The 25,354-nt window shown below is 42.3% G+C and overlaps 1 protein-coding gene across 2 annotated transcripts; it reads left to right on the plus strand.

Moving 5' to 3' along the window:
• The first annotated feature begins 3,597 nt into the window (after nucleotides 1-3,597).
• On the plus strand, nucleotides 3,598-23,735 carry map2k7 (mitogen-activated protein kinase kinase 7). 2 transcript variants are annotated; one of them, XM_085410238.1, is made up of 12 exons: nucleotides 3,598-3,789; nucleotides 5,870-5,917; nucleotides 10,007-10,151; nucleotides 10,517-10,583; nucleotides 12,292-12,405; nucleotides 13,825-13,944; nucleotides 14,127-14,234; nucleotides 14,328-14,507; nucleotides 15,152-15,232; nucleotides 15,862-16,004; nucleotides 16,346-16,391; nucleotides 16,492-23,735. In XM_085410238.1, exons 1-12 carry the CDS (start codon nucleotides 3,666-3,668, stop codon nucleotides 16,633-16,635), a joined length of 1,320 nt encoding a protein of 439 aa, XP_085266364.1. In that variant the 5' UTR covers nucleotides 3,598-3,665; the 3' UTR covers nucleotides 16,636-23,735. The 2 variants fall into 2 exon arrangements, with proteins under 2 accessions (XP_085266364.1, XP_085266365.1); XM_085410239.1 differs by lacking the exon at nucleotides 5,870-5,917.
• The last annotated feature ends 1,619 nt before the right edge of the window (nucleotides 23,736-25,354 follow it).

Genomic DNA, 25,354 nt, shown 5'->3' on the forward strand with positions numbered 1-25,354 from the left:
CACACACACATAACCGTCAGCATAAAAGCTTTGAGGAAAACATTTATTATTCCAAAAGCAAAAATCTGAACACTAAACTGTGATGTACAAGTAATAAACTTCTCTTTATGGGTTTGGAGACACGTTCATCCAGTCACCTGAGTGCTACCAGAGTTTTGTGAACATGAAGTAAGTGATTTCCCTCCGAGGCGATTAAATCTTTAACCTCACTGGCTGTAAAAGTTGTTTTAGTGTCTGTTTTCGGCGCTTAAGCCCTGACAGGTTACGCTCTGGCTGCTGCGGTCGCTGTGGCGGTTTCCGAAACTTGTTGATGTCTAAGTACTTGTGGAAACTCTGCGAGGCGCCATAAGCAAAACAAACATGAGCTGCTTTTCCACAGTAGAGCCAATTAGAGAGGCGAGAGCTGGCGTAGACCTCTGGTAATACCTTTGATGATATCTGTAGGAAAACCATGAGCCAACAGTGAAAACCTGTGTAACACACAAGAGCAGTGGTTTGTTGTTAAGATGTATGTGCGGTGGTGTGGATTTTACCTGTCTTGTGTACAACAGTACAGAACCATGTGAGTATGAGATGACATATTTTATAAAGAAAACCGTGAGTGAATGTGTGTTTATTGTCATCATGGGACGGGGGAAAGGGGCATCTCAAATTCATTTAAATAAAAATAACACAGTAATGTATAGATGGATGCACGTTTAATTTAGTATTTGTGAATGAATGGAGCAGGATGCAGATGGCTACTCACCTGCTGCAGTGATTGAATAAATACTCACCGGCCACTTTATTAGATACGCCTGTTTTACTGCTCATTAACTCAAACATCTAATCAGCCAATCACATGGCAGCAACTACGTGCACTTATGCACCTCTAGACCTCTAGAAGCAGAACGTGCACATCTGTCACTGCAATTTAGAGAATAGTCCAAAAAAGAGGAAATATACAGTGATTTGGCGGTTTTCTGAGTGAAAATGTCTTATTGATGTAAGAGGAGTGAGGTCAGGAAAAAAAGAACCACTTGCTAAATACAAAGTATGTAGAAGAGCATGTCTAAACGTGCAACGTGTTGAACATTAAAGCAGATGGGCTACAGCAGCAGAAGACCACTATGGCTATACGAGCTGAAGTCAGCATGAAAGCATGGGTCCATCCTGACTGTTATCAGTGGTTCAGGCTACTGCTGTGTAATGCTGTGGATTACATTTTAAGACAGTTCTCAAATGGTATTAGCAAGGTGTACCCAATAAAATGGCTGGTGAGCGTATACAGCCCATTATCACAGATTCTGTATCAACATTTTTCAGTACATTCATTCAAACCTGCCAGAGCAGGACTAAAATGAAATTAGAGGATAAATAGTTTATTCTCCTGATGGACAAAGTCAAATTATGTCATTTCTTCTTCTCGTGATATTACATCAGAGAAAAATGCATCAAAAATGTGACTGTAGTGAGCATCTGTTTTAATATGTGAGTCAGAATTTTAGAAGAAAAAAGACTCCTCGTGGCAGTTTTAACCATATCACAGGACTTCAAACAAGACTAGTGAGCAAATCACTTTAACTGGATTCACTGTATTTGCACCAACTCCTGGAGTCTCCCTGACTTTTGACCGGCTGCTAAAGAAGAAAGCATCACCAATGGAAAAACATCAGAACTGGTCCTTAATGGTCGACCTTTCGTGGAAACACGAGTGCCTGGATCCGCAATGATAAGTGCTGATCTGCATCTTATCCTCATGTACTCTCAGCACCATGTAAACAGTAAATTCCAGTAATAATAAATAAATCATTTCACTTCAAATTATCTCAGTAAATGTCCACTACCTGCAGGGAAATTTACCAGATAGAGTTATTTTAACATGTGTGCAACCTTATTGTGTTGCCTTTCCTGGACTGCGCCGTGCACATTGAACAGAACGGCAAACTCAACATCGAAGTTTACCGGAAGCCCACACACACGGACCAGTACCTCCTCTTTGACTCCCATCACCCTCTGGAACACAAACTTGGAGTAATTAGGACCCTACACCACCGGGCAGAACATGTTCCCTCTAAGCCTGAAGGAAAAAAGAAGGAACACACACATGTAAAGGAAGCACTCAAAACCTGCGGCTATCCTAAATGGGCGTTCTTAAAGTCAGCAAAGAGGCACAGAAAAGAAGACCAGACACCAGCGAGGGAGGATAAGAAGGACAGACGCAACAACACTGTCATCCCCTATGTAGCCGGTGTATCAGAGAAGCTCAGGAGAGTTTTCTCCAAGCATGACATCCCAGTGTATTTCAGACCCAGCAACACGCTCAGACAGAAACTGGTTCACCCGAAAGACAAAACGCCAAAACACAAACTTAACAATGTGGTGTATGCTGTACAGTGCAGCGAGGAATGCTCAGACCTCTACATCGGAGAGACCAAACAGCCACTTCACAAGCGCATGGCACAACACAGAAGAGCCACCTCCACAGGACAAGACTCAGCAGTCCATCTGCATCTTAAGGATAAAGGACACTCTTTCGAGGATGCCAATGTTCACATTTTGGACAGAGAGGACAGATGGTTTGAAAGAGGAGTTAAAGAACCATCTATGTCCACTGTGAGCGACCATCTTTGAACAGAGGCGGTGGTTTACGACACCAACTCTCTGCCATCTATAATCCAGTTTTGAGATCCCTTCCCAGACGCCTTAACGCCCACTCACATCCTGGGCCATCTGACCTCAGGAATTCGCATGATAAGGTGGGGCCAGGTTTCACAATGAACACACCCGAAACTCTGGCTGATTGGGACCCACACCCAGTTTCGCACCTTGGCTCAGGGGATTAGAGGATCATCAGGGGGTCCTTTTGTCCCTCTGTGGGGGGATACTCCCACTAGGTTTATATCTGGGACTCTCCACCATTTGACCTTAGAACTGAAGAAGCTTCTCGGATGAGAGGTGAAACGTCTTCAAGTAACTTAAAGAAGTCCAGACGCTTTTCTTCGCAAGCTCCTTTGACTACGATGACCTGGATGACTGAGAACCTTCACAGACAACCTTATTGTGTGATTTTTATATCTAAGATACTCTGAACACTTTATATTAGATTGGATTGATGTTCATTTCATGCATAGAGGGGTGGAAGTACTGAAAACAACTGCTGTAACAATGAGGATGTTGTACATACTATAAACTCCTAGTGTAATCTACCTGTTCAGCAGCATTCGACTCGAACCCGGTCTAGTCTCACTACCAGTTTTAAACCTCCCCTCTCAGTCTTGCTGCTACAAATTATACTGAAATTAACACCTAAACGTGCATTTTGTGCACGTCCTAAAATGCAAACAAACTCTGATTTCTGCTTGCTGCCCAGTAACTGTTTTTTTCCAATCCTGAAAATGGGTAATTAATTGGTAATTGCTACCAAGAATATTTGTTTTTAGCAGTATTAGGGTATAAATTATGATTTTCTTTAGGTGGGCACCAAAAATCTATGGGGGAAAAAGAATGAGTGTGGCAGTGGGTCTTTAGGACACACGTGTTACTGCAGCGTGTGTGTGCGCGCGCGTGTGTTGTGTGTATATGTGTGTGTCATTCAGTCAGTCAGTCAGTGTGCTGCTGGCCTGCCTGCCAGAGAGGGGAGTCGAGAGCTCTGCTGGGAACTACATGGTGCTCAATTTTTCAAGATGTCGTCGCTGGAACAGAGGCTGTCGCGAATCGAAGAGAAACTAAAGCAGGAGAATGAAGAAGCTCGCCGGAGAATCGACCTCAACATCGACATGAGTCCACAGCGGTCACGACCGAGGCCGAGTGAGTGTCCACTGGGGAGGACCGGGGTGTCGGTAACGGCCAGAATAGCAGGGGGAAAGATCGGAGCTGCGGGGCCGGAGAGCGGGGGGAGAGGAGAGGAGAGGAGCGGAGTGAAGGAGTCGGGGCTGTTATGCTGCTGCTACCTTCATGCTAACAGGCTAGCTACATAAACAAACACAGACTCAGGCTGGCCCGCTTATTTTATTGCCAAATTAATAATTAAATAAGTGGGACATTTTCTGTAGTGAGTAACGTAAAGGAAAAGTATACAAACCGAAGCGATGTTACGAAACATCTTGCCGGTAGACGTGTCCCTGAATCTGTTTTGATTGTCCTGTCAAACATGCTAAGCTAGCAGGCTAGCAGACGCTCTGATAGTCTGTGGCGGGGCCCAGCGTCAGAAAATGTAATGCAGTTTCAGTTTGCGCATGAAAAGCTGTGGTCCTGCCAGTCAGCCGCAGAGCATCTATACACTCTGAAAACCTGCAAGCGGTACATTTGATCGTGATTTTTGCCATAGACTTTGTTTTAGTTGCCATTTTGATCTTGACGAAACATGCTAATTTGAGCAGGCTAAATAACGCTAGCTCTGGATGCGTTAACTTAACGTAGGTTACGGCTTGGCTGTTGTGGCAAACACTGGTGCGACGTAACAAATCTTGTGAAAATTGAGATTTGTCGCACATATATTGAATGAAGCGTTCCACGGGTGTTAGTGGACAAACACTCTGTGTCACAGGAGCTGGTGTTAGCAGTGATGTTGGGGCCCTTTCGGGCGAAAAGTCAAGCAGCAGGGAGGTCTGCAGCCTGCCTCTGCTGTGGTTTACACACCAAAGCTCTTCATTATCTTTACATTCTTACCAGCAGACTTTCAAAGTGTTAGCAATCTGAACCCCATTTTTTTCCTGCAGATCTTGTTGTCCGTTCATTAGGTTCGAGACCACAAACCTTTTTCCTCCTGTTATTTGAATTGTTTGTTATGAAGCTGATTATGTTGTCACAAAGAGAGTGAATGGGTTAAATCCGAAGTTTTTTCTTATTGTTGAAATCTCATTTGAAGTCTACAACCTCCTAAAAATCTGCTCCCTTGGATTCAAATCCTGGTGATAAAGGTCATTTCTGCGAGATTAGAGCTTGATTTATTGCCAACAAAGGTGCAAAATTGGCTTTTTTCCACCTTGTGTTATTACATGAAAAGTCTGATTGACTCCATTAGAATCACTTGTTTTTAACTTTGGCGTCATTAATGTCTAATGAAGCCATGCAAAACCCATCATGACACTTTTCCAACACGACAGGCCCTCTGTGCTTTTTGATCCACCTTATTTTCTTGATAGCGTCACAAATGCAGGCAATGGTCACATAAAAATTGACTGAATAACAACAATAACTGTTTAAAAACTACAACAAGATAAGTGTTATCCCCACTCTGTACTGACTGGAGATAAAATGTTCTTTTCTACAGAATTAGGATGCACCAGTCTAATATCTGGACAAAATATCGAAATATGATTCCTCCAGTGTTTAAATACTGCAGTTTTCCGGTTTAGGCGAAAATTGTGAAATCACCCACCAATGTGTACTTAAGAGCCCGTACCTCAGAGTATTTACTGAATGATGGTCAAATTTTGCATGGTTTCAGTAAATACACTAAAGTTACTGTATAAGGACAAAAAACAGCTGATTGATGGAGCTTTTTTCAGATTTGACTGGTTTCATATGAAGTGACACAGTAAGCTACTGACCCACTTTTTCTTGAACCTTCAATACGTGGCCTTATTTTAAATCCTGGGAAAAGAGTGCCAAAGAAAATATAAGAAACACTATGATTCATTAATGTGCAATGTAATTGATTTTAGTCTTCATGAGATTAATAGACAATAAGAAAAAGTTCAATTTAAGTTTAAACCACTCAAGTTATGTTGTGAAGAAATGAGCGAGTGATGTGTGTGTGTGTGGTGAGGTTTTTTTGTTTGTTTTTGAGGGATTTTTATGATTTGTGTGTGCAAAAGATGTGCGATTGTCTCCGTAGAACACTGCACTAATGTGCGTGTGTGTGTATTTTCTTTCCTCCGTCTAGTCATCGTGATCCAGCTCAGTCCTGCTCCAGCCCCTTCCCAGCGTGCAGGTATCATTCAGTCCATCGCTCTCTCTGCCACTGCACCCCCCCACCTTACCAACACCTTTGTCCTCCATTGCATCATCCACTCCCTCTTCCTTCATCTTCTCTCTTTCTTGTTTTTTGTTTTTAGTATAAATGCACACTTCTTTAGACCTATAAGACAAGAATAACTTTGGCTGCTTCTCACATTCTCAATAGTTTTCTTCGTTCTGGCCCTGCAAGTAAAGCTTAAAAAACACCTCGATACCACGACGTTCTCCACGTTTCTCTTAACATCCAGTTTAATTTAGAGGTTGAATGGATAGGGCTATGGTGAGAAATATGATACTGTGTTTACAAATGGCTAGTGTTAAATCTGACCACCACCTAATATGGGGTTATATCGTCTAGGCAGACTAGAATAGACTTTGAATAACTCATAAAAGTAACTTATGTGAAAGATATGGATTACCATCAGCAGGCCAGCATATAAGCATCCAGTTTTATTTCCTACTCAGTAAGGATGCGCCGATCATACAATCTAAATATTGGATAATGGTGATAATACTGTGATCCAACAAGACAATGCTTTTTTTTTCTCTCTAACCATTGTTATCATTGTTTAGTCTCACACTTGTGTGGAAGCTTTTCCTGGACTTCATACAAAGAAACGTGTTTTCTGTCGTCTCTGTTGAAGCAACTTTCAGCAGCTCTCTTATTCACACGGGGTGGTGGGTAGCTCCACATATTTGATTGGGTTGACTTTTACTCTGGATTACTCTTCCTGACGTGAGTTCAAAGCAGGGATCGACTCCATACTGTCATTTCACTTCACTTGTATCCTGACAGCTCCGCATCCAACACGGGTTTGTGAGGAGCGGTGAAAGGAGGTGCGTTTGGACTGAGAGAAGGAAAGGACAACTGTAAATGAGAGCTATGCACAGTAGCCTGTGATTCTTACAGTGAGCTAGCGCAGATAAATTGGAAAAGCTGGATCGGTGCGTCCCTGCTTCGTGTGGTCATCCTACAGCTGAATCAGTTTAATCCCTGTTTATGAATCCAGCGCTGTTATTTTATCCCAGCAGTCATTTACACCTCCTCTACACTCACATCATCCCTCCATCTTTCCATCTCTGCTCCTCCCTCTGTGTGAATGCGTGTCAGTGGCAGGGAAGTGTTGGTATTTGTTAATGTTCACTGTGTGTGTGTGTGGACATGTGTCGGATGATTAACCTGTGTTTCGCTGGAGGCAGAGAATCACGGTGCATGTGGCTTTTTTGCACGGCACGATGGGGTTTTTTTGTTTTGTTTTTTGGGGGTTGTGTTTTGTTTGACACAGTCTCTAATCCAGCATCCCCACTGGTCGGCCTGCAGGAGTGCTGCGAGCACTCCGGCCTCCCTCTCCCTCTTCGCTGTTTTCTTTGTGTGTCGACTGAAGACTTGCCTTCCTGTCCAAGAGTGACTGTCTGTCTGACTTCCAGCCTCAGTCTGTGCTATGCAGTTTTGGCCGAATCTCTTCTGTCTCTCTCACATCGGATCGTTTGCTGTTGTGTGTTTTCTCATCTTCTGGCACCCTCCCCTTCCTTTTACAGCGGCACTGTGTGAGCAGGAGGCGGTGCAGCAGTGCCTGCGAGTATCTGTGTTTGTGCGTCTCTCCCTTCCCTCGCTCTGTCTGCTCATCAATCCTCCCATCCGTCCATCTGGAGCCAGTCGAACTGTGGAGATGCAATTTGTGCCAAAGACCGCCTGAATCCTCCTTTCTTGTTACACTAACCCCCTCCTCTCCTTCACTAACTGGTTCTCCCCTTACAGGCTTCATTCATACAGGTGACTCACGGATCCAAACGCCCGCTGGCTCTCTACAAAAAAGCTCCAAATCGTATTAACAACAACACTGCATGGTCCTTGAGATACGTTGCATACTGGTTGCAAACCTTTAAGACGATGATGGGAGATTGCTGTTAACCTGTCTGTAATAATATTTACGTTCAGGGTGGTCACTGCAGCTGCTGACTTTCTGTCTGAGAATTTGGTGCATGACCGGTACTAATACTACTGCAGATCGTTTCTTCCTGAAATTCTTTAATACGTCTATTATTGAGGATGAGTTTGTGCTTGTTTTGCATATGAACCTGATATTACATGGCTGGTGGCGTTTTAACATGTCTTCGAATGCATGATTTGGACTTATCTTTATAAAGGGCTAGAAGCATCTGGTATTCACCGTCTTGATTTCCTTTGCAGCCAAACCACACCTACAGCGCTTTAACAGTTTAACCAAAATATTGTAAAATCGTCTGCAGTTTTTTAAATTTATCAAAAGAAAAATAAGATGAAATGTGACTTCTCACTTGTATTTGCTCTCACTAATCATTCATGTGTTTAGTCCCCCTTTCAAGCCAGGAAAAGCTAAATAATGCTGCCTGACTTTATTTAAATAATAATTCTTTTATTTGATACTACAGTCTGTCGCCTTATTTTTTTTTTTTTTTTTTTTTTTTTTTTTTTTTTGGTCATGTTTTAGGTTTTCTTTCCTGCAGTTGGTTTTATGGTTAAGATTAGTGGTGCAACGGATCAAAAATCTCACTGTTCGGATCGGATCACGGTTTTAAGTCACGGATCGGATCAATTTTCGGATCAGTGAAAAAAGACAAAAATTGAACATTTAATTATTTACTTATTGAAGTATTTTTTTTTCCTGTTTAAAAACATTCAACTCTAGTCTCATTCCACGCAATTATTTAAAAAAAATTATGGTACAGTATAGGGCAGTACAGGGCTTTGTATCTACCACTCAATTCAATTTTATTTTATTTATAAAGCGCCAAATCACAACAACAGTTACCTCAAGGCGCTTTATATTGTAAGGTAGACCCTACAATAATACACACCGCTCATTATATCGCACTTCGCTGTGATATAATGAGCTGTCACGGTCACGTAGCTTACGTTGCCCTGGAGGTCCACCCAGTTGTAGTAGTTAGGGCAACAGAAGATGCCTGAGACAGTTCAGCCATAACTTTAAACTTTTCCTGCTCATACATGCTTGGAACAGGACATCATAGTGTGGCTCAAGCACGTTCATCATAGTTTAAACCCCTTGTTTTGCACAACGGAATACGGCCTCCTGTCTGCAGCTAAACACCCCAATAGCTTTTGTAATAGCTTTAGCCCGGTCGGATTGGGCAGCAAAGGGCTACTTAAATACCGATAACTTCTCTGCTCCTCCACTTGGACCGCTAGCACTGGCCATAACTATCGCTTGACAGACCCACCACGCGCACCATGCACATACTTTTTTTTTTTTTTTTTTCTCCTTCTTTTTCGAATCTTCGGATCACGTGCGTGCCGAACCGTGGAGTGGGATCGGTTTGGATTATGGATCAACCGTGAGCCGTTGCACCACTAATTAAGATAAGTCAGTACTTGATAAAATCTGAAATTGCTGGCAATCTAAGGACACATTAAATATGTGCTTCCTCATTACAGGGTTAACCCCTGGTTCAGGTTTTCCTTTGCAGCGCAGGCTAATTAACAGCCTCTTTTGGTGCAGGGGTTTGTGCTTGTACTGTTTCCCGCTAGATCGCTTCGTTCTAAGATCTGTAATGAGTAAAATACTTTCATATTCAAAATCGCGGCCTGAAGCAGTAAAAATGAAACCCGTGTTGTAATGAACTTGTAGTTTTCCTCTTAAAAACAAACTGTGACTCCCAAACTGTGCATTAAATCTGTGCAGTTTCTCTCTGTCTGAGAATAGTGCTCTGAGATAACCGTCCTGTTTGTTTTAACGTTTGGTCAGGACATCAGCGGAACCAAAACAAAGCTGTAACGCTCAAAGAGGAGGGGAAAGAAAAAAAACAAGTTCCAGTAATGGCTAAATAATGTGCAGGATCTAGGTCATAGCAATGTAATGAGCAAACTCTTTGACCTCAGCAAGCATCATATCTTTCTTTTATTGTGCAGAGAACAGTCAGAATACCATTAAAAACGCCACATTATCGCCTTCTTTACTGGTGGTCAGCAGCTTTAAGTAGCTACCATCCCTTTAAGCAACAGTACCATCATCATCCATCTTCTCCTTTCAGGGTCTAATTTTTCATATCCCCTCTCCCCCAGCGCTCCAGCTGCCCCTGGCTAACGATGGAGGCAGCCGTTCGTCATCTTCAGAGAGCTCGCCCCAGCACCACCCGTACCCCAGCCGCCCACGACACATGCTAACCCTGCCCACGCCTCCGTATGGCCTACAGAAGAGCCTAGAGAAGTGCGTTCACATTTTAAGCATGTTCTGTTCTGATTACAAGGAAAAAAAAGCATTTACAGGTTTTACTGTGTCCTCGTGGTCCTATAATAAATGGTAATGGTTTTGATTAAAAAAATCAGTAACCTTTCTGGGAGTATCCCAGTACTCCCATTAATTTGTAAGACAAAGAAGGAACACAGAGAGTAGATGCACACTCTGTGTTGTGTGTTATGGATCTACATGCAGAGTGTGGGTGAAAGAGACGCTCAGTAATCCACTCCATTTATGAGTCAGGTCTCTCATCTGGCAGCGTAGGTTGTACGCACTTCCTGTTGCATTTCCTGACACTGATTTCTTTTCCTTTTTGTCCTCCGCCTCCCCTGCAGTGCAGAGATTGACCAGAAATTGCAGGAGATCATGAAACAGACGGGTTATTTGAAGATCGACGGGCAGGTGAGAGACGTTGTAGTTACAGAAGTGAAACTAAGAATGAGGACGCAGACGTGATGTGGCTTTTGCTTTGTGTCTCTGTGAGCTGACGCTTTTTAGCAAACGCTGTCTGTGCAACCAAACCTCAACGCTCAATCTTCTTCCAAAACAATAAAAAAAAAAATGTTTTTAAAAATAGCGTCTGGCACTCAGGCATGAATCAAGCTATAATTGTGACCTCTTTTCCCCCCAAAGATTTATATCCTGTTAACGGGCCTGGTTAGTTGTACTACAAAGAAAGTAGGAAAATAATAAATAGTAAATGGACTGGTTTTTATATAGCACTCAAGTACTCTACTTGAGTGCTCATAGCACTTTAATCGGTGTGTCTCATTCACGTAAGCACATTTTTCTACATCTGAGTCTACACACACTTACTCCCAACGTGTTTACCAAAGATGCTTTGTCATGCAGACTGGAATAGGCAGGGATCAAACTGCAAACCTTCCAAGTAGTAGATAATTTGCTCTACGACAGCTTCCAGCACCTGGTATTCCCACTTCCAATAGGAACCAAGCCCAAACCCGTTTAGCCTCTGAGATCAGGTGAGGTCAGGGTGGTATAACTGGCTAATAATATACAGAAATTAAGCCAGACGTATTTGTTAGTTGCGGTGCGGTATACTTACAGGTTACATGGTGTGTGTTTGTACGCACGCTCTCTCCGGGTTCTCCGGCTTCCTCCCACAGTCCAAAGACGTGCTCTTAGTCAACAAGGTGCTGGAAACCTTCAAGATTTTGGTCCATGTTGACGTGACAGCGTCACACATTTGCTGCAGATTTGTCAGCTGCAGGTCTGTGATGTAAATCTCCACAATATCCCAGAGGTCCTCTATTGAGACCTTGTGACTCTGGAGGTCGTTTGAGTACACTGAAAGAAACCAGTTTGAGATGATTTGATGTGGTCTGTAATGTCACAGGGCCTGTCTGGCATCCAAAACCATGCCATGTTCAAAATCCACCTAATTCTCCATTCTGATGCTCAGTTTGAACTTCGGCAGGTTGTCTTGAGCATGTTTACATTCCTAAGTGCTGCCATGTGATTGGCTGATTAGAAATGTCATGAAGGAGCAGTTGAAGAGGTCCACCTAATAAATAAATAAATAAGCACAGAGAACAGTGTTAAATCGGGTCCACGTCCAGCATGTTCTTGGGCAGTGCACAGACAGCAAACAGAGCATCATGCACACCAGCAACAACCTTGGCATGTCTGCTGTTTGCTGAACAATGTCTGGCCTTGTTTAGTTTGTGTGTTTTTTCTCCCTCTTCCAGCCTTCAGGTCTAGTTTCATACCGAGTGCCAGTCGGAGTTTGAAGATGCTTGAGAAAATTATGTGACTCATTACTGCTCTCCAGATTGTTTGTTCTTCTTCTCATTAGCCCAAAGGCTCTGCTACATAATGCACTCAGTGAGCTGTCACTCACTGCAGCACAGTCAACAGTGACTTATTTTTAACAAAGCAAGGCAATTACGCATCTTCTCACTGTGTGCTGCTATTCTTTAGCCTTGGCTGATCCACAGATCCAAGCGTTTGTTCTTAAGTATCACAGAGCAGTTCACTGTTGCTGCATGATGCAGAAAGTCTTCAGGTTGTTAAAGAGTTTGTATTTGTATTGTTTTAACATTTGAATCACTAAAATACTTGAAACACAGAGTCTGAAATGTTGTTTCAGCGGTATCCAGCAGAGGTAACAGACCTGTTCAGCGAGGGGGAGATCGGCAGCGGGACTTGTGGACAAGTCTTCAAAGTGCGATTCAAGAAGACGGGCCATGTCATTGCGGTCAAAGTAAGATAGTTGTTTTGTTTGTTTGTTTTTTAAAATGGGCAAAAAAGAAAAAACAAGCCAAAAAAATTCAAAACTGATCAAAATTAAACACTATACACACAAATATTGCATTTGTCTTTGCAAGACTTGATAATAATGCAATAAATGGAGAACGAGGCGATGTAGGATTTTGAAATTCTTACCTGTATGTATGTATGTATGTATGTATGTATGTATGTATGTATGTATGTATGTATGTATGTATGTATGTATGTGTAAAATCTCAGACAAGTTTGAATCCTGGTGACTTTCACCTCAACGTCAAGGTTTTTACTCATAAAGGGGTTCGGGTGAAGAGTGAAGCTGGGACCCAGCCCCGGATCAGGATAGATGGATGGACACGCCTGGTTCATCACATCACTTCATAATGTAGTTGTACTCATTCGTTTTGTTCCCCATTGTCAGAAAGTTAGAGGCGCAGGAAATTACTGATACTGGCTCTCAAATATCAGCCGTCTTTAAAGTGTTTGCAGCTGCAGATAAAAATAGATTTTTCATGACATTATCAAACTGTGTGAAATTTATAATGGTGACATTTCTAAAATGTTAATGACAGAGGCAGGAAATGTAGTGATTCGTGAAAGATCCCTGCTTCGACCCCCAGGAGGAGACATCCGGCGTAAAAATCAGCCAAGTTAAATAACGTGGCGCTACCCGCTGTGGCGACTCCTCAGCTGCAGTCGTGTTTGTGCTTGTAAACCGTGGAAAATATCTGCACGCTAAACACAATCGTACATGGTTCTGCTGCAGCGCAGATACCCCTGCTTCTCAGAAGTTTTTGGACTAGATTGAAACCACAGCGTTATGGCGACTTAGCTTAGATGCTGTGAACACTCACATGGACACGTTTATTTGTATTTCCTTTTCTTGGATGGCTGGCCGGCTGAAATGTGGATCCCAGCTCAGTTACTTTGTCCTTTATTGTATGAACGCCTATATTTTATTAATCTTGGTTTTTGCAATTTGAATAAAACTGCGCTTCTTAATGTGAGTATTTTTTGGACTAACTGTAGTCCAGACGTGTTTGTCTGCTCATAGTAGATGATGGGAACACACATTCTCTAACTTCAGGTACCATAATCAAAATACTGGGACTAAATCCAAACAGAGAGCCAGAGATTGAAGGCACTCAAGGCTCTGCTCAGTGTAGTCTCACTGTTTTAATTTTCCTTTGTACTTTAATTGTGAATAGTTTACCAACAGAGGAGCAGTTACAGCCCCATATAACAAACCCGCTATTAATGAGATCATTTAATTGTAGCCCTTCTGGGATGTTTAATAATAAGGCAGTCAGTCAAAGCACCAGGGGAGCCTTTGTTTTATTAAAGCCTACACTCGGAGTAGTGCCTGTGTTCATTTACGTTGTCTGTGTGTCACCAGCAAATGCGTCGCACAGGAAACAAAGACGAGAACAAGCGGATCTTGATGGACCTGGACGTGGTGCTGAAGAGTCATGACTGCCCTTACATCATCCAGTGCTACGGCGCCATAGTGACCAACGTGGGTGTTCCCAAAATACTTAACTGTTTGTAATCACAGCAATAAAATTATAGTACTGTAACAGTGCAGCCCCAGGTTTATTTTATATATCTGCACCCAGGGTGTTTTTGACTCTTATTTTAGTGAACTCCCAAGCTCCCAGACCTTAGCTACTAACTGTGTGTTTGTGTGTATGTGTGCAGACGGATGTATTCATCGCCATGGAGCTGATGGGAACTTGTGCTGAGAAGCTAAAGAAGAGAATCCAGGGTCCCATCCCAGAGCGAATCCTCGGAAAGATGACGGTGGCAGTAAGTGGCAGGAACACACACACAAACCACTCTGCTCCTATGTTCGTTTTTGTTCTTACAATCTGTGTGTGTGTGTGTGTGTGTCCTATGTAGATAGTGAAAGCGTTGCTGTACCTGAAAGAGAAACACGGCGTTATCCACCGGGACGTCAAACCCTCTAACATCCTGTTAGACGCTAAAGGTCAGATTAAACTGTGCGACTTCGGCATCAGCGGACGCCTCGTCGACTCCAAGGCCAAGACCCGCAGTGCCGGCTGTGCTGCCTACATGGCAGTAAGTGAAAACACACATACACACAGTCTAGCCGTTAAGGGGATGTGTGTACACTGCTTAAAAACTTGTAGACACACTTTAGCATCGAGTCGGTTAAGCTTCTGTGATATTGATCTGGTCAGTTAAGTAGCCGAGACGGTTGTTAATTAGTTTCAGTTAATTAGTTATGTTACATTTGAGTCTGATGCCACCAGGCTTCACCTCAGGCTGTCCTGGAGCTGAGTGATGCCCTGAACCAGATCTGGGAGGAGATCCCCAAACGAGGGTAGTCTCATTAGTTTACTTTAATTTTCGGGTGTCTTAGAATTCAACCCTGATAACCTGTTATTGCTGCTTTGTTGTGGACAGTGCTATGCAGGATAACTTGGTGAGAGTAGAAGATTTTAATAAATCAAGTATAAACGAACTGACTACAAACTAAGTGAGGGAACCACAGAGCAGGTTTAGTGGTGACTGTCACGATGGTGTAAGATAAAGCACAAGACTTGAACGTGTTCAAACTTTGAGTGTTTATGAGGCTGTGCTTGCAGAAATCCCACTCCACACAATGCACACTCTCGGGACAGCTAACCTTAGTGTTGCCTGTTCTTTTCTTTCTTTTTCTTTTTTTTTGTTGTTTTCTGTTTTTTTTCTCGTTCTTGCAGCCTGAAAGAATAGACCCTCCAGATCCCACCAAACCTGACTATGACATCCGGGCAGACGTGTGGAGCCTCGGCATCTCTCTGGTAAGTCTGTCATTTCAGTCTGTGCCCTTGGTCGTAATATTTACATCGATGACACTGAAAGACAGTTGCAAAATAAGAACCGAACGGCAGATCCATTCACATTAAAACAGCTGTTTGAATGTGCAGCTGTGATGCATGAGGTGATGCAGCGATAAGATGTGGTAATAACGGCATGTCGCAAATTGACTAACATTTTTAACGAGTGTGGTCATAACTGCATCGGTTTCTAGTGGCTGCGAATACTGGGAGTTAAGTAGGTCAGATTACAAGTAGTGTAGACCAGCGTGTAGCATTTTGTGTGTGCGCGCAAACTAAAATTGTTCATGTCCAACCATTTAGATTAGCAAATACGTTGCAACACAACACGAGTGCATAAATTTGACCTGTGATGTTTAAAATTTATAGATTCTCTGTCTTATTACTTATCATGTTTGTTGTTGTTTTTTTAAATTGAGTATAGTTTGTTATAACCAGATAGGAACGGTTGGAGTTGCGTATTCGTTGACACAAACTGTAATCTAAAAGTTCACTCTTGGGCTCAAAAACCAAAGTACAAAGTGACAGAAATGTTTTTGTTTCTATTTGTAGATCACTTGAGGGCATTAACAGGTTGCTTGTGGTTCTTCCAGGTGGAGTTGGCTACAGGACAGTTTCCCTACAAGAACTGCAAGACAGACTTTGAGGTTCTGACCAAAGTGCTGCAGGAGGACCCTCCTCTTCTGCCTCTCGGCATGGGTTTCTCCCTCGACTTCCAGTCCTTTGTCAAAGACTGGTGAGTGAAAATTCCACTGTAAAGCTGGTGCTCACTGACAGCAGTCCACTCTAGAGCCATCATGTGATCAGGGTGATGACTGGACAGCTGTGTCCACATTAAAAGTAAATGTTTCTGTTCTCTCAGGCTTATAATTCATCTGTGTGCACGAATGTGTGTGCAGTTTGTGTATATTTAAATGGGTGTTTTGTTGTTATTTGTCTTGTATTTCAGTCTTTCTGATCTCTTGTGTACTTCTGTAAAACACATGCCTAATTTTCCTGTAACAAAATGTGCAATAGAAATAACATTGATGCTAAGTTCATTAAAAATTTGCGTAAAATGCATTTATCTCTCTATAGCCTCACAAAGGATCACAGAAAAAGGCCAAAATACCATCAGCTGCTGGTGAGTCGCCTTTTTTTCTAATGGTCGACCCAGATCTTTTAAATTACTCACAGCACAACTGTAGGTAAATGCAATATTTATCTTTTCTCCTCCATTTTAGGAGCATAGTTTCATTCGGCGTTACGAGGTGCTCGACGTAGACGTGGCTGGTTGGTTTCAGGTGGTGATGGATCGCACCGAGTCGCCTCGCAGCAGCCAGTGTTACAGCCATCAGCATCAACTCCACTCGCTCTTTAGTAGGTAGCCTAGCCTCGACCAGCCTGGCGTCAGCTTAGCCGTACGCTAGACTAGCCTAGCTTTAGCTTTGCCAAGCCCAGACTCAGTCTATTCTAGTCTAGCCGTCCGCAGCTACGCCAAGCGCTACACCCATCCCGTCTGTCCATCTGTCCCCTGGGGAAGAAGAGACCTGAAGATCCCACAGAGGAGGGAGGCACGAAGACTCAGTGGAGGACTCTGGATGGACAGATTAAGCAATGGAGCGACAGAGGGATGGATGGCTGACGCAGGTGGTTCTGGTTATTAGGGTGCTGAATCTGGACAGACAGACACGGGGTTGGGGGGGGGATGCACGCTGTAGTGAGCTTCATTTGGTTTAGACACTGTTAGCGCTCACCACGCTATCATCACGTCACAGTGTGTGTTGCAGCCAGACACTCACATACAAACTGTGTGTGTAGCTTGTATATGCTTTTACATTTTCTCCTCTTTTCAGTAGTTTTACACACACGTCTGTCTGTCGCCGACATTGATCCAAGCAATTGGATTCGTAAACAGAGTAGTCACTACACACTGGAACAAAGCATCTGCTACTTCAGCAAAAACAAGCCGCTCTTGTACATAAACGATTTAGAGGACAGAACAAAGTCTGGTGCAATTCTGATTCTTCAGGTGTTTCTACCATCACACATTCTCAGGCTGTATCTATATGTAGTGTGTCTGTGTGCGTGTGTATATGTCAGTGTGAGCATTTCTATGTATGGATAACTATAACGACTCACTCACCGGCTTTTAATAGTGAGGTTGTATTTCCTCGTTAATTCACCTTCACACTACAGCTCTAACACACAAACGAGAACAGATTAATCTGTTGGCTGTGCTTTTAATTTGAAAGGCTTTTGTTTTTTTTGTTTTGTTTGTTTGTTTGTTTTAAATAGCATAATTTTTTGTGTTTGGGAGAAACAATGAAAAACACTCACAAAAAAATTAGCGTTGCATTTTAGCTTTATAGAAAATAAGTCGTGTATTGTTTTGAAGACGGGTTTGTTTTTTTTGTTGTTTTTTTTTGGTGATCGATGCGTGCCGCGAGTACATCCACACTGACGTTTTTGTTTTAAAAAGTGTAGTTTTTACTACATGTGCGATGAACATCCACACAGCAAGGCTGTAGTGGGTCATGCTCCGTCATTCAACGACCTCCAGTCTATAGCCCAGGTTCACACACACATTTGGCTGTTAACGGGTCTGTAAATTAGGCAGCAGGGTATGATGAGGTACCTTCTGATTGGTCAGACATAAGCTGGAACTTGCAATACTAATCAGGAACTAATCAGAGTTCAGTTTATTTAGGCATTTAAAACACTACAAAAAGCAGCCACGTGTCATTCTGTTATTTGTACTTTCAACAAAAGCAGTAATGTAACTTAATTATGAGCCAATTTTAAAAATCCAAACATGCACAAAGTTTGGAAAGACACAAAGAGTGTGGTTTGTAATGGAGAGCCCACTTCCAATCAAGCTAGGTTGTAGTAGACCCTGTGCATGAATGTGAACAGTACAGGGAGAAGCTTGGAAACTGCGACAGTCTCTTGTGTTACGTTCAGAAGCCGTCTCGCCTCATTTGTCCAAGCAGAAAAGCTTCTTGCAGTTGGCTTTGTTGCTCTGGAGTATTTTCCTGAAGCTACCGGCCCTCTGCTTCCTGTTTACACTGGCACACTTGTTCACGTTGTATGCGATATATCAGCGTGATATAGTGTTACAGGCGTGTTTAGTGTAGACGGAGATTTTTAATGAAAAACGCCGTTTTAAAATGAAACGTATTAGTGTGGATGTAGCTTGAACTTCTTCTGGAAGATTGAAAGTTGAAAGATTTAACAAATGTTACAAGAGAGAGAGCAGCTGGGTGATTTTAAAAAATGGGAGCGTTTTTGGGGGTTTTGTACAGAGAATTTAAAAGGTGTAGATCTTATGACCTGTGGAGCATTTCTTTACTTCACTCTCTGTTCATCTACCTCTTCCTTTTTGTCCACCTCTCTGCCTCCGTAGTGCTCCACAGTGTTCTTAGACCAAAGGCTGCACGTGGGTTGTTGGCGGAGGCCGAGAGACTTAGATTTGCTCCTGCAAACCTTCAGATATTAAGAATCCACGGAGGAGAGTCTGAGCAGTGCTGGTGTGTTTTTTAGGAGGCTAAAACTGTCAGGCTGGGGCCTGTAATTCCATTTTGCTTGTATTGGATCATTATCCTGTTTTTACCGAGCTTTTGGATGAATATCAATGATATGCCATTAATTTCTGCTGATTTATCGGAGTCATTTCTTTTCCCCCAATTCTCCTTTTATTCTTCAGCTGCACAGTGGATTACTGGACTGATTTGGTTTCATTATTATATACTGAGACCAAGAATTGTTACAGTCAAGATGTAAAAGATGACTAGGAGGTGGAAAAAAGAGGAGTTGTTACCTTTTGCAGAATTACTTTAATTGATTAGGTAAAAAAATCCCCATTCAAAGCTCTTTTTTTTTTTTTTTTTTTTCACTCCCTGTTTATTTCTACAAAAGAAAACAGGCTGACCACTGGCACATGAGTTACAGTTTGAGAACCCAGCTTAAAGGATGTGTGTACATATACTGTGTAAACGTGAGTGCAAGTCTACATAGGCCGACTGAGCAGAGCGCTAATATCTCCCTTCTTGCGGGACCACAGCCAAAGCATGCTAGATGTTCAGACTACATCCCACAAACACCAAATCGCTGTTAGACAGAACAGAGGAGAGGCGATGACTGAGAGGGGGAAACGCGAAGTCAGAGAGACGGAGAGGGGTCCGGGAATGTTGTCAAGATGGTAGAAATGAGTGTGGGGTGGGGCAACGTGAGGTGACGAGGAGGATAAAGAAAGCGTGGTGGCAAGTTCAAGGAAAGTCAGAGACAAGCTGAGTGACAGGAAGTAAGTGTAAGAGAGGAAGCAGTTTCACACAGGAGTGCTGAGCTCTGAGGCTAGCTGTTTGTTTTTGTTTGTTTCGGGGGGGGGGGGGGGTTTGTAAAGAGCTTTCATGGTGTTACGCCAACCTACCAATTCTGATTTTAGCGATTTAGCTTGTTGCGTTTGTGACGTTTACTGTTCTGTTCGGACTGTTATTTATTTGCATTGCTGCTGCTACTGTTTTTTTTTTGTTTTTGTTTTTTTTTATTGCGTTAGACGCTGCTGTCACTTCTTTTCCCCAAAGGACGAATATTTTATTCTTGTTCTTTTAAGCCAAATAAGTGAAATAATGCAATGTCCATACACGTGTTACCAAAATAAGCAAGTCTGAAGAGAGCAAAAGCAAGTGAGAGAAGCTTGGATAGATTAGAGAAGGACGTGCAGAAAGGTTGGCTTCACGCAAGTACTAACTCACGCCTCACCTCAAATGTACCTCTTGTGTGTTTTGAAAGCAGTTAATTGTCATATCCTGATGCCACACTACACACTACTACTCTGTACAGTGTAGATATGATTTGGGGGTTGGGCGGGTCTGTCTGTCTGTCCAGATGCTTTGTGCCACATCCATCCAACACTCTGTCCATCCACTCCTCCATCTGTCTGCAGGTCCCCTGCAAGCTTGACAACCTTGATAGTTCACACCAAAGGTGACCACAACTTAACAAAAAGACGAAAGAGCGTTGTTGTTATCATTATGAGTCTTGTTATTGACATTATAATTGATTACTCTTAGCTATGATTATATATGAAATCTCTCTAGCTAGTGGGAGAGGATGTGTGTGTATGTGTGTGGGGGGAGTATGTCCCATGTATGTGTCATATACAGTACAGAGGGAGACTGGTGCAATAATACATGACCAGCTGGCTCAAACTCACCGCAGGCCTGAGTCAGGAACTGAGCTCACCTGACTCTTGGCATCACTGAGCACCTGAATGTTAGCCGTTCGGGATAAGCGGTGTCACACCGCTGCTACACAACTGGCTCTGTTAGCTCTGGGCTTACCGATCTGAGTGTGTCCTCTTCAGTCAAGTTATTGAAGCCGCAAAAAAGGTGTTAAAGGTTAAGAGGTATACCGTTAATGTAAAACATTAAAAGTGACATTGTGCTCATTTCTAACTCCATATTTTTAGTAAGAGAATCAACTAGAGTAGCTTTGCACGATTTTGCCCCAGCATAGATTCAGCTTCTAAGCCCCACCTCCTTATAACCATATAAGGAAATATGTAGGAAAGTGATTATCCAGTGTTACAGTATCTGTATAATGCAGAAAATAAAGCATAATGGGAATTGGAAGCACATATTTCCTTACTTGGCTAAAATAATCCTGATAATTTAAGAAGACTCATCAACACAAACTGAAATTAATGTTTGATTTATAACCAATATTCTCACACACGGACCTTTAATGTCGTGTACAGATGATGCTGCGTCTTTAAAATACACTCATTGATAATTCAGACCCAATTAGAGTCTTTCTGTGGTTTTTATCTGTAGATGCTGATTGATTAGGTTGCTGGCTTGGTAAGCTCGCTCCAAGTTGTTAAATGTTTCTGAATGATGACTGCGGAGTGACCCGATCATGTTAATTAGTCCCAGTTAAAGGTGGGCCAGCTTTGTGATGCAGAAAAACCCGGCTTGATCCTGACTCACTGACCCAGGCCTCTGAGCAGATGTGAGGTGGAGTTGGCCTGACTCCGTTAGTTCAGCCGTTCTCTGGTTGTCATACGGACACCGGATGTGAGCTGGAACCGATTTAAAGTGGTGCACACTTCCATACGACGGGTGAACACCCCCCCCCCCCCCCCCCCCCCTCAAAACTATTATATACAGCCCTGGTTCTGGTGCTCTGCCATCACAGCAGCCTGAGCTCTTCTCATCGGTGCAGTTTCAAATACAAGCTCGGCAGTACACGCCGCACTTCCTATTCAGCGCTCAGTGTTCAAACTGTGCGTGCATGCGTGTGCCTCGGCTAACTCGTGATAAAGCTGGACCCAGTCTCCCGCTGTCGAGGTTCTCTGTTATTAAGCTGACATGTATTTCACAAACACGCGCACACACTTGCCGACCGTGCCGTTGGTGTGCATTTTCACTTGGTTGGCTGACGGTGCCACACACCACCTTTAAATCCTGTCACATGTAATTGCTTGTATGTGTGTTTGTGTGAGAGTCGGGGGGGATTAAACATCTGATTACTAAACTAGACACACACACACACACACACACACCAAATGTATAAAGTTATCCCATTCTACACAGCAATGCTGGCTACTGCCGATAGTGGCTTTATGTGTATATTAGCTTGTGAGGGAGTCTGTGTGTGCGCGTGTGCGTGTTGTAACCCCATCTGTAAGTAAACCAAATATCATTTTCACTATGCAGTCATTCAAACCATGTCAGCTTGCTTCAGATTTGTTTGTTTTTAAAATTTGCTTTCATCTGGTGAGGTGGGGGGGAGATGCTTCGTGTACATACAGAGTTGGCATCGATGCATTTTTAAAAAAAAAAAATCCCCCCCCCCCTCCCCCCCCCTTCTCGAGCTCCACCTCCCTCCTTCCTTCCCTCCCTCCCCCCCTGTGTGATTAATATCACCGGCTTCAGCGAGAAAGCAAAAGAGATGTTTTGAATGAGCTGACAAATATTTAAGGAATGTATTGGGGTCGGGGAGGGACGAGGGGGGGGTCAGACTGGGGTTTGTATTTTTTTTTTTTGTCTTTTGTTGTTGGTTTGTTTTTGGGGGGTTTTGGCGAAGGGGGAGGTAACAGATCAATGCTGTAAAGTATATCGATTGCATGTTATTGTCACCGCTGTAACTGCCATTGTTTTGTTTTTATTGTTTCTTTGTTTTCTTCCAAGACAATGGTCGGTTGGGACGGGGATGCACAAAACTTTATTCTTATTTATGATTTTTACACGTGTACTCTGTATTTTTGCTTTTGCAACAAAAAAGTTGAATTTTTGTGTAATTAGGAAAAGAGAATTTGTTTGGTTTTTTTTTCCCCAACATGCTTTTTCACTTCAGACCCGTCACTATGTGTTGAGGAGGATGAGGAGGAGCTGGATCTTTATTAGCAGACAGTGTTTGTCCTGTTTTCGCCTCGTTCGTGTGCACAGTTTCTCTTTTCAGTTAGCCGCGTGGAGAGTGTGCGTGATGGTTAATCGTCTACCAAAAGTCTTTTATTGATGGTGATTATTATTATTAGCTTTTATTTTTTATTTTTTATTATCATCACAATTACTATTATTACTGTTTTTATCATTGTTGTTAATATTATTATTATTCAGGGCAAAGATGACACCAAATTGAACAAGGAAATAAGTGGGTGATAGAGAGCGGGGCGGTCCGTCTTTCTAAAGGTTTCCTTTTTATAGGCGAGGTGGAGCAGTTGGTTTTTCCCGTTACGCTGTAGTTGGTCTGTCCACCTTTGTCAAACCGCCACATAAAAGATGACCTCTGAACTCAAAGTCTGATAGTATTTTTATTTCTTTTATTATTTTGATTGTTATTATATATTGTTTTCCTTTTGATCAGATATCATGATCAGTTTATTTCTTGTTACCCCAGTTTGGGTCATAAATTGTGTGCTTTTTTTTTTTTTTTTTTTTTTTTGTGTGTGTTTTGGTTTGGGGTTTTTTGTCCCTTTTTATTTTATTTTATTTTTTTTTTTATTATTCTTTCTGGTTTGCTCTAGTAGTGAGCTGATGGTAAAACACCAGAGCTTTCTTTTTCTTTTTTAATTGCTGAGACTGTTGTGACTGATGTTGCACTTGTGATGGTTTTATTTTTGTTTTGTGTTGCAGATTGTTGTGCAGACAGGAGGAGAATATTGGGTGTTTTCCTTATTTTCTAAGAGTCACAGCAGTTATTTTATCAATCATATAAATCTGTGAGACAGAGCAAGAAGATGATTCAACAGTGTATTTTTCTCACTGGTATTTATTTATTAGTCCTTTGTATGTTATTTGTCTTTGGTTTTTTTTATGGTTCTTTTTAATATGTAATTTTTATTGTTTTGTGGAGGGCAAACAGGATACAAGGCAGAGGAGTAGACTCTCTATTGGCATTTTTACCGTCGTGTACAGAAAGCTAAATGTCGTGCTCGATCACCACACTAATGTACAGTCTGCTCGGTAGATTAAAAGTTTATTTTCGAAGAAGATGAAAGGTGCAGCACAGTAAAAATCACTCTTTCTGGTTTTAATGTGACTCCCAGATGATTTTGTTTGCTGTTTACCCTCTCAGAAGACCCCATCAGACTCCTCATGGTTTGGAGCAACTGCATGGTGTGTTTGATTCAAGTGCTTCGCTAATTATTCACAGTTAAGTTGTTTGAATTTGGATGGTTTTAATCAGTGGATGCCACCCTCAGCGCTGACTTTCTTTAAAAATGTATAGCTGGTGATAGCTACTTTAATAGTGGACTGATTGGCTTGTTGTTATGACAGCGAGGTTGGGACATGCCTGCTTTGACAAGGGTTTTTTTGCCTGTTCCTTCTGAATTGTCAGTGTAGACTGCATGACTTTGCTTGTGAGCGTGGTGAGGGGGGTAAGAGGACTGACTTCAAAGGCTTCATTTATGTACACACACACGCACCGATTTATTGTCTTGACCGTTGTATCAGTCAACACAGCTTTACTGCCCATTTCCTTTGTCTTTTTTTGGGGGGGGGTTTTGTTTTGTTTTGTTTTATTTTTTTGTTTTTAGCTGTATTTCATCCCCCTCCCCAGTGTCATTTCAAATAAAATAAATGCCATTATATTGTGAATACCTCAGGATCTCTTTGGAGTAAAAAAAAAAAAACATAATAAAAGACATAAAAATCAAATAAATAAATAAAAACTCATAAAAAAAAGTTTGTCTTGTGGTATTTTTCTCTTCTTCGAAATATCCTCACCTGTGTGAGAGTCACGGACAGCTCTTGCATCCTACAATTCCCACAATGCAAGGTAGTCAGAGTGTTAGGGTTTGGTTGAGTGTAAAATACCAGCAAAGACAAAATTATTTTCTGATTTATACAAAGCTCAAAAACATCAGCAAGGGTTTGAGCTTCCGCCCGAGAAAGCATCATACCAAAAACAAGAAATCCGTAAAGACTTGAGGAAAAATAATCATTGATGCTCACAGCATTTTCAAGTGTCAAAACATGGGTAGGAAGTGAAACATCTCAAAGACTCCGGAAGGTAAAGTAGTAAGAGATGTCCCTAAAGACCCCAGAACTGCCAAGTCAGGACTTGTAGTCTCAAAGAAGACAGTCACCAGAGCTCTGCACAAGAATGGACCGCGAGGTTGCAGACCAAGAAAATAACTCCACTTCTGCAGAAGAGACACCTTCAACCCAGACTGAAGTACACCAAGGACACCATCTGCACAGTGAAATACGGTGGTGGGAGTATTATGTTGCGGGGATGTTTAAGTAAATCTGGAACTGGGAGTCCCCTCAAGATTTTGCAAAGAAATCATCAACCAATGAGCAGAAAACGTGTTTCTGGGCCATTACTACCTCCAGAACACTAAAGTGAACGTTACCAACCGGCCTGCAGAAAGCCATCAAATCAGCATTTGGGAAATAATAATTTTCATGGAGAGGATAATTGTTCTGAGTTTACGTTCACCTTGCTAGGACTGAACCATCTAACCTTCCTACCCGCCTTAACTCTTCGTGTCATAGATTTAACAAGGCGCCGGAAACATTCCTCTGAGACTTTGGTCCACTGGGATGATAGCATCGCACAGTGTCTGCAGATTTATTGGCTGCACATCTGTGATGT

The sequence above is a fragment of the Rhamphochromis longiceps genome, linkage group LG6 (genome assembly GCF_057381845.1).
Source record: "Rhamphochromis longiceps isolate RC_006_pf linkage group LG6, R_longiceps_female_GT1.1, whole genome shotgun sequence".
NCBI classification, from domain to species: Eukaryota; Metazoa; Chordata; class Actinopteri; order Cichliformes; family Cichlidae; genus Rhamphochromis; species Rhamphochromis longiceps.

Coding starts and splice junctions, on each gene's coding strand:
- map2k7 (XM_085410238.1), top strand. CDS start 3,666: ATGTCGTCGCTGGAACAGAGGCTGTCGCGAATCGAAGAGAAACTAAAG. Junction 5,918..10,006: donor AGCCCCTTCCCAGCGTGCAG/GTATCATTCAGT, acceptor CCTCTCCCCCAG/CGCTCCAGCTGCCCCTGGCT. Junction 12,406..13,824: donor GCCATGTCATTGCGGTCAAA/GTAAGATAGTTG, acceptor GTGTGTCACCAG/CAAATGCGTCGCACAGGAAA.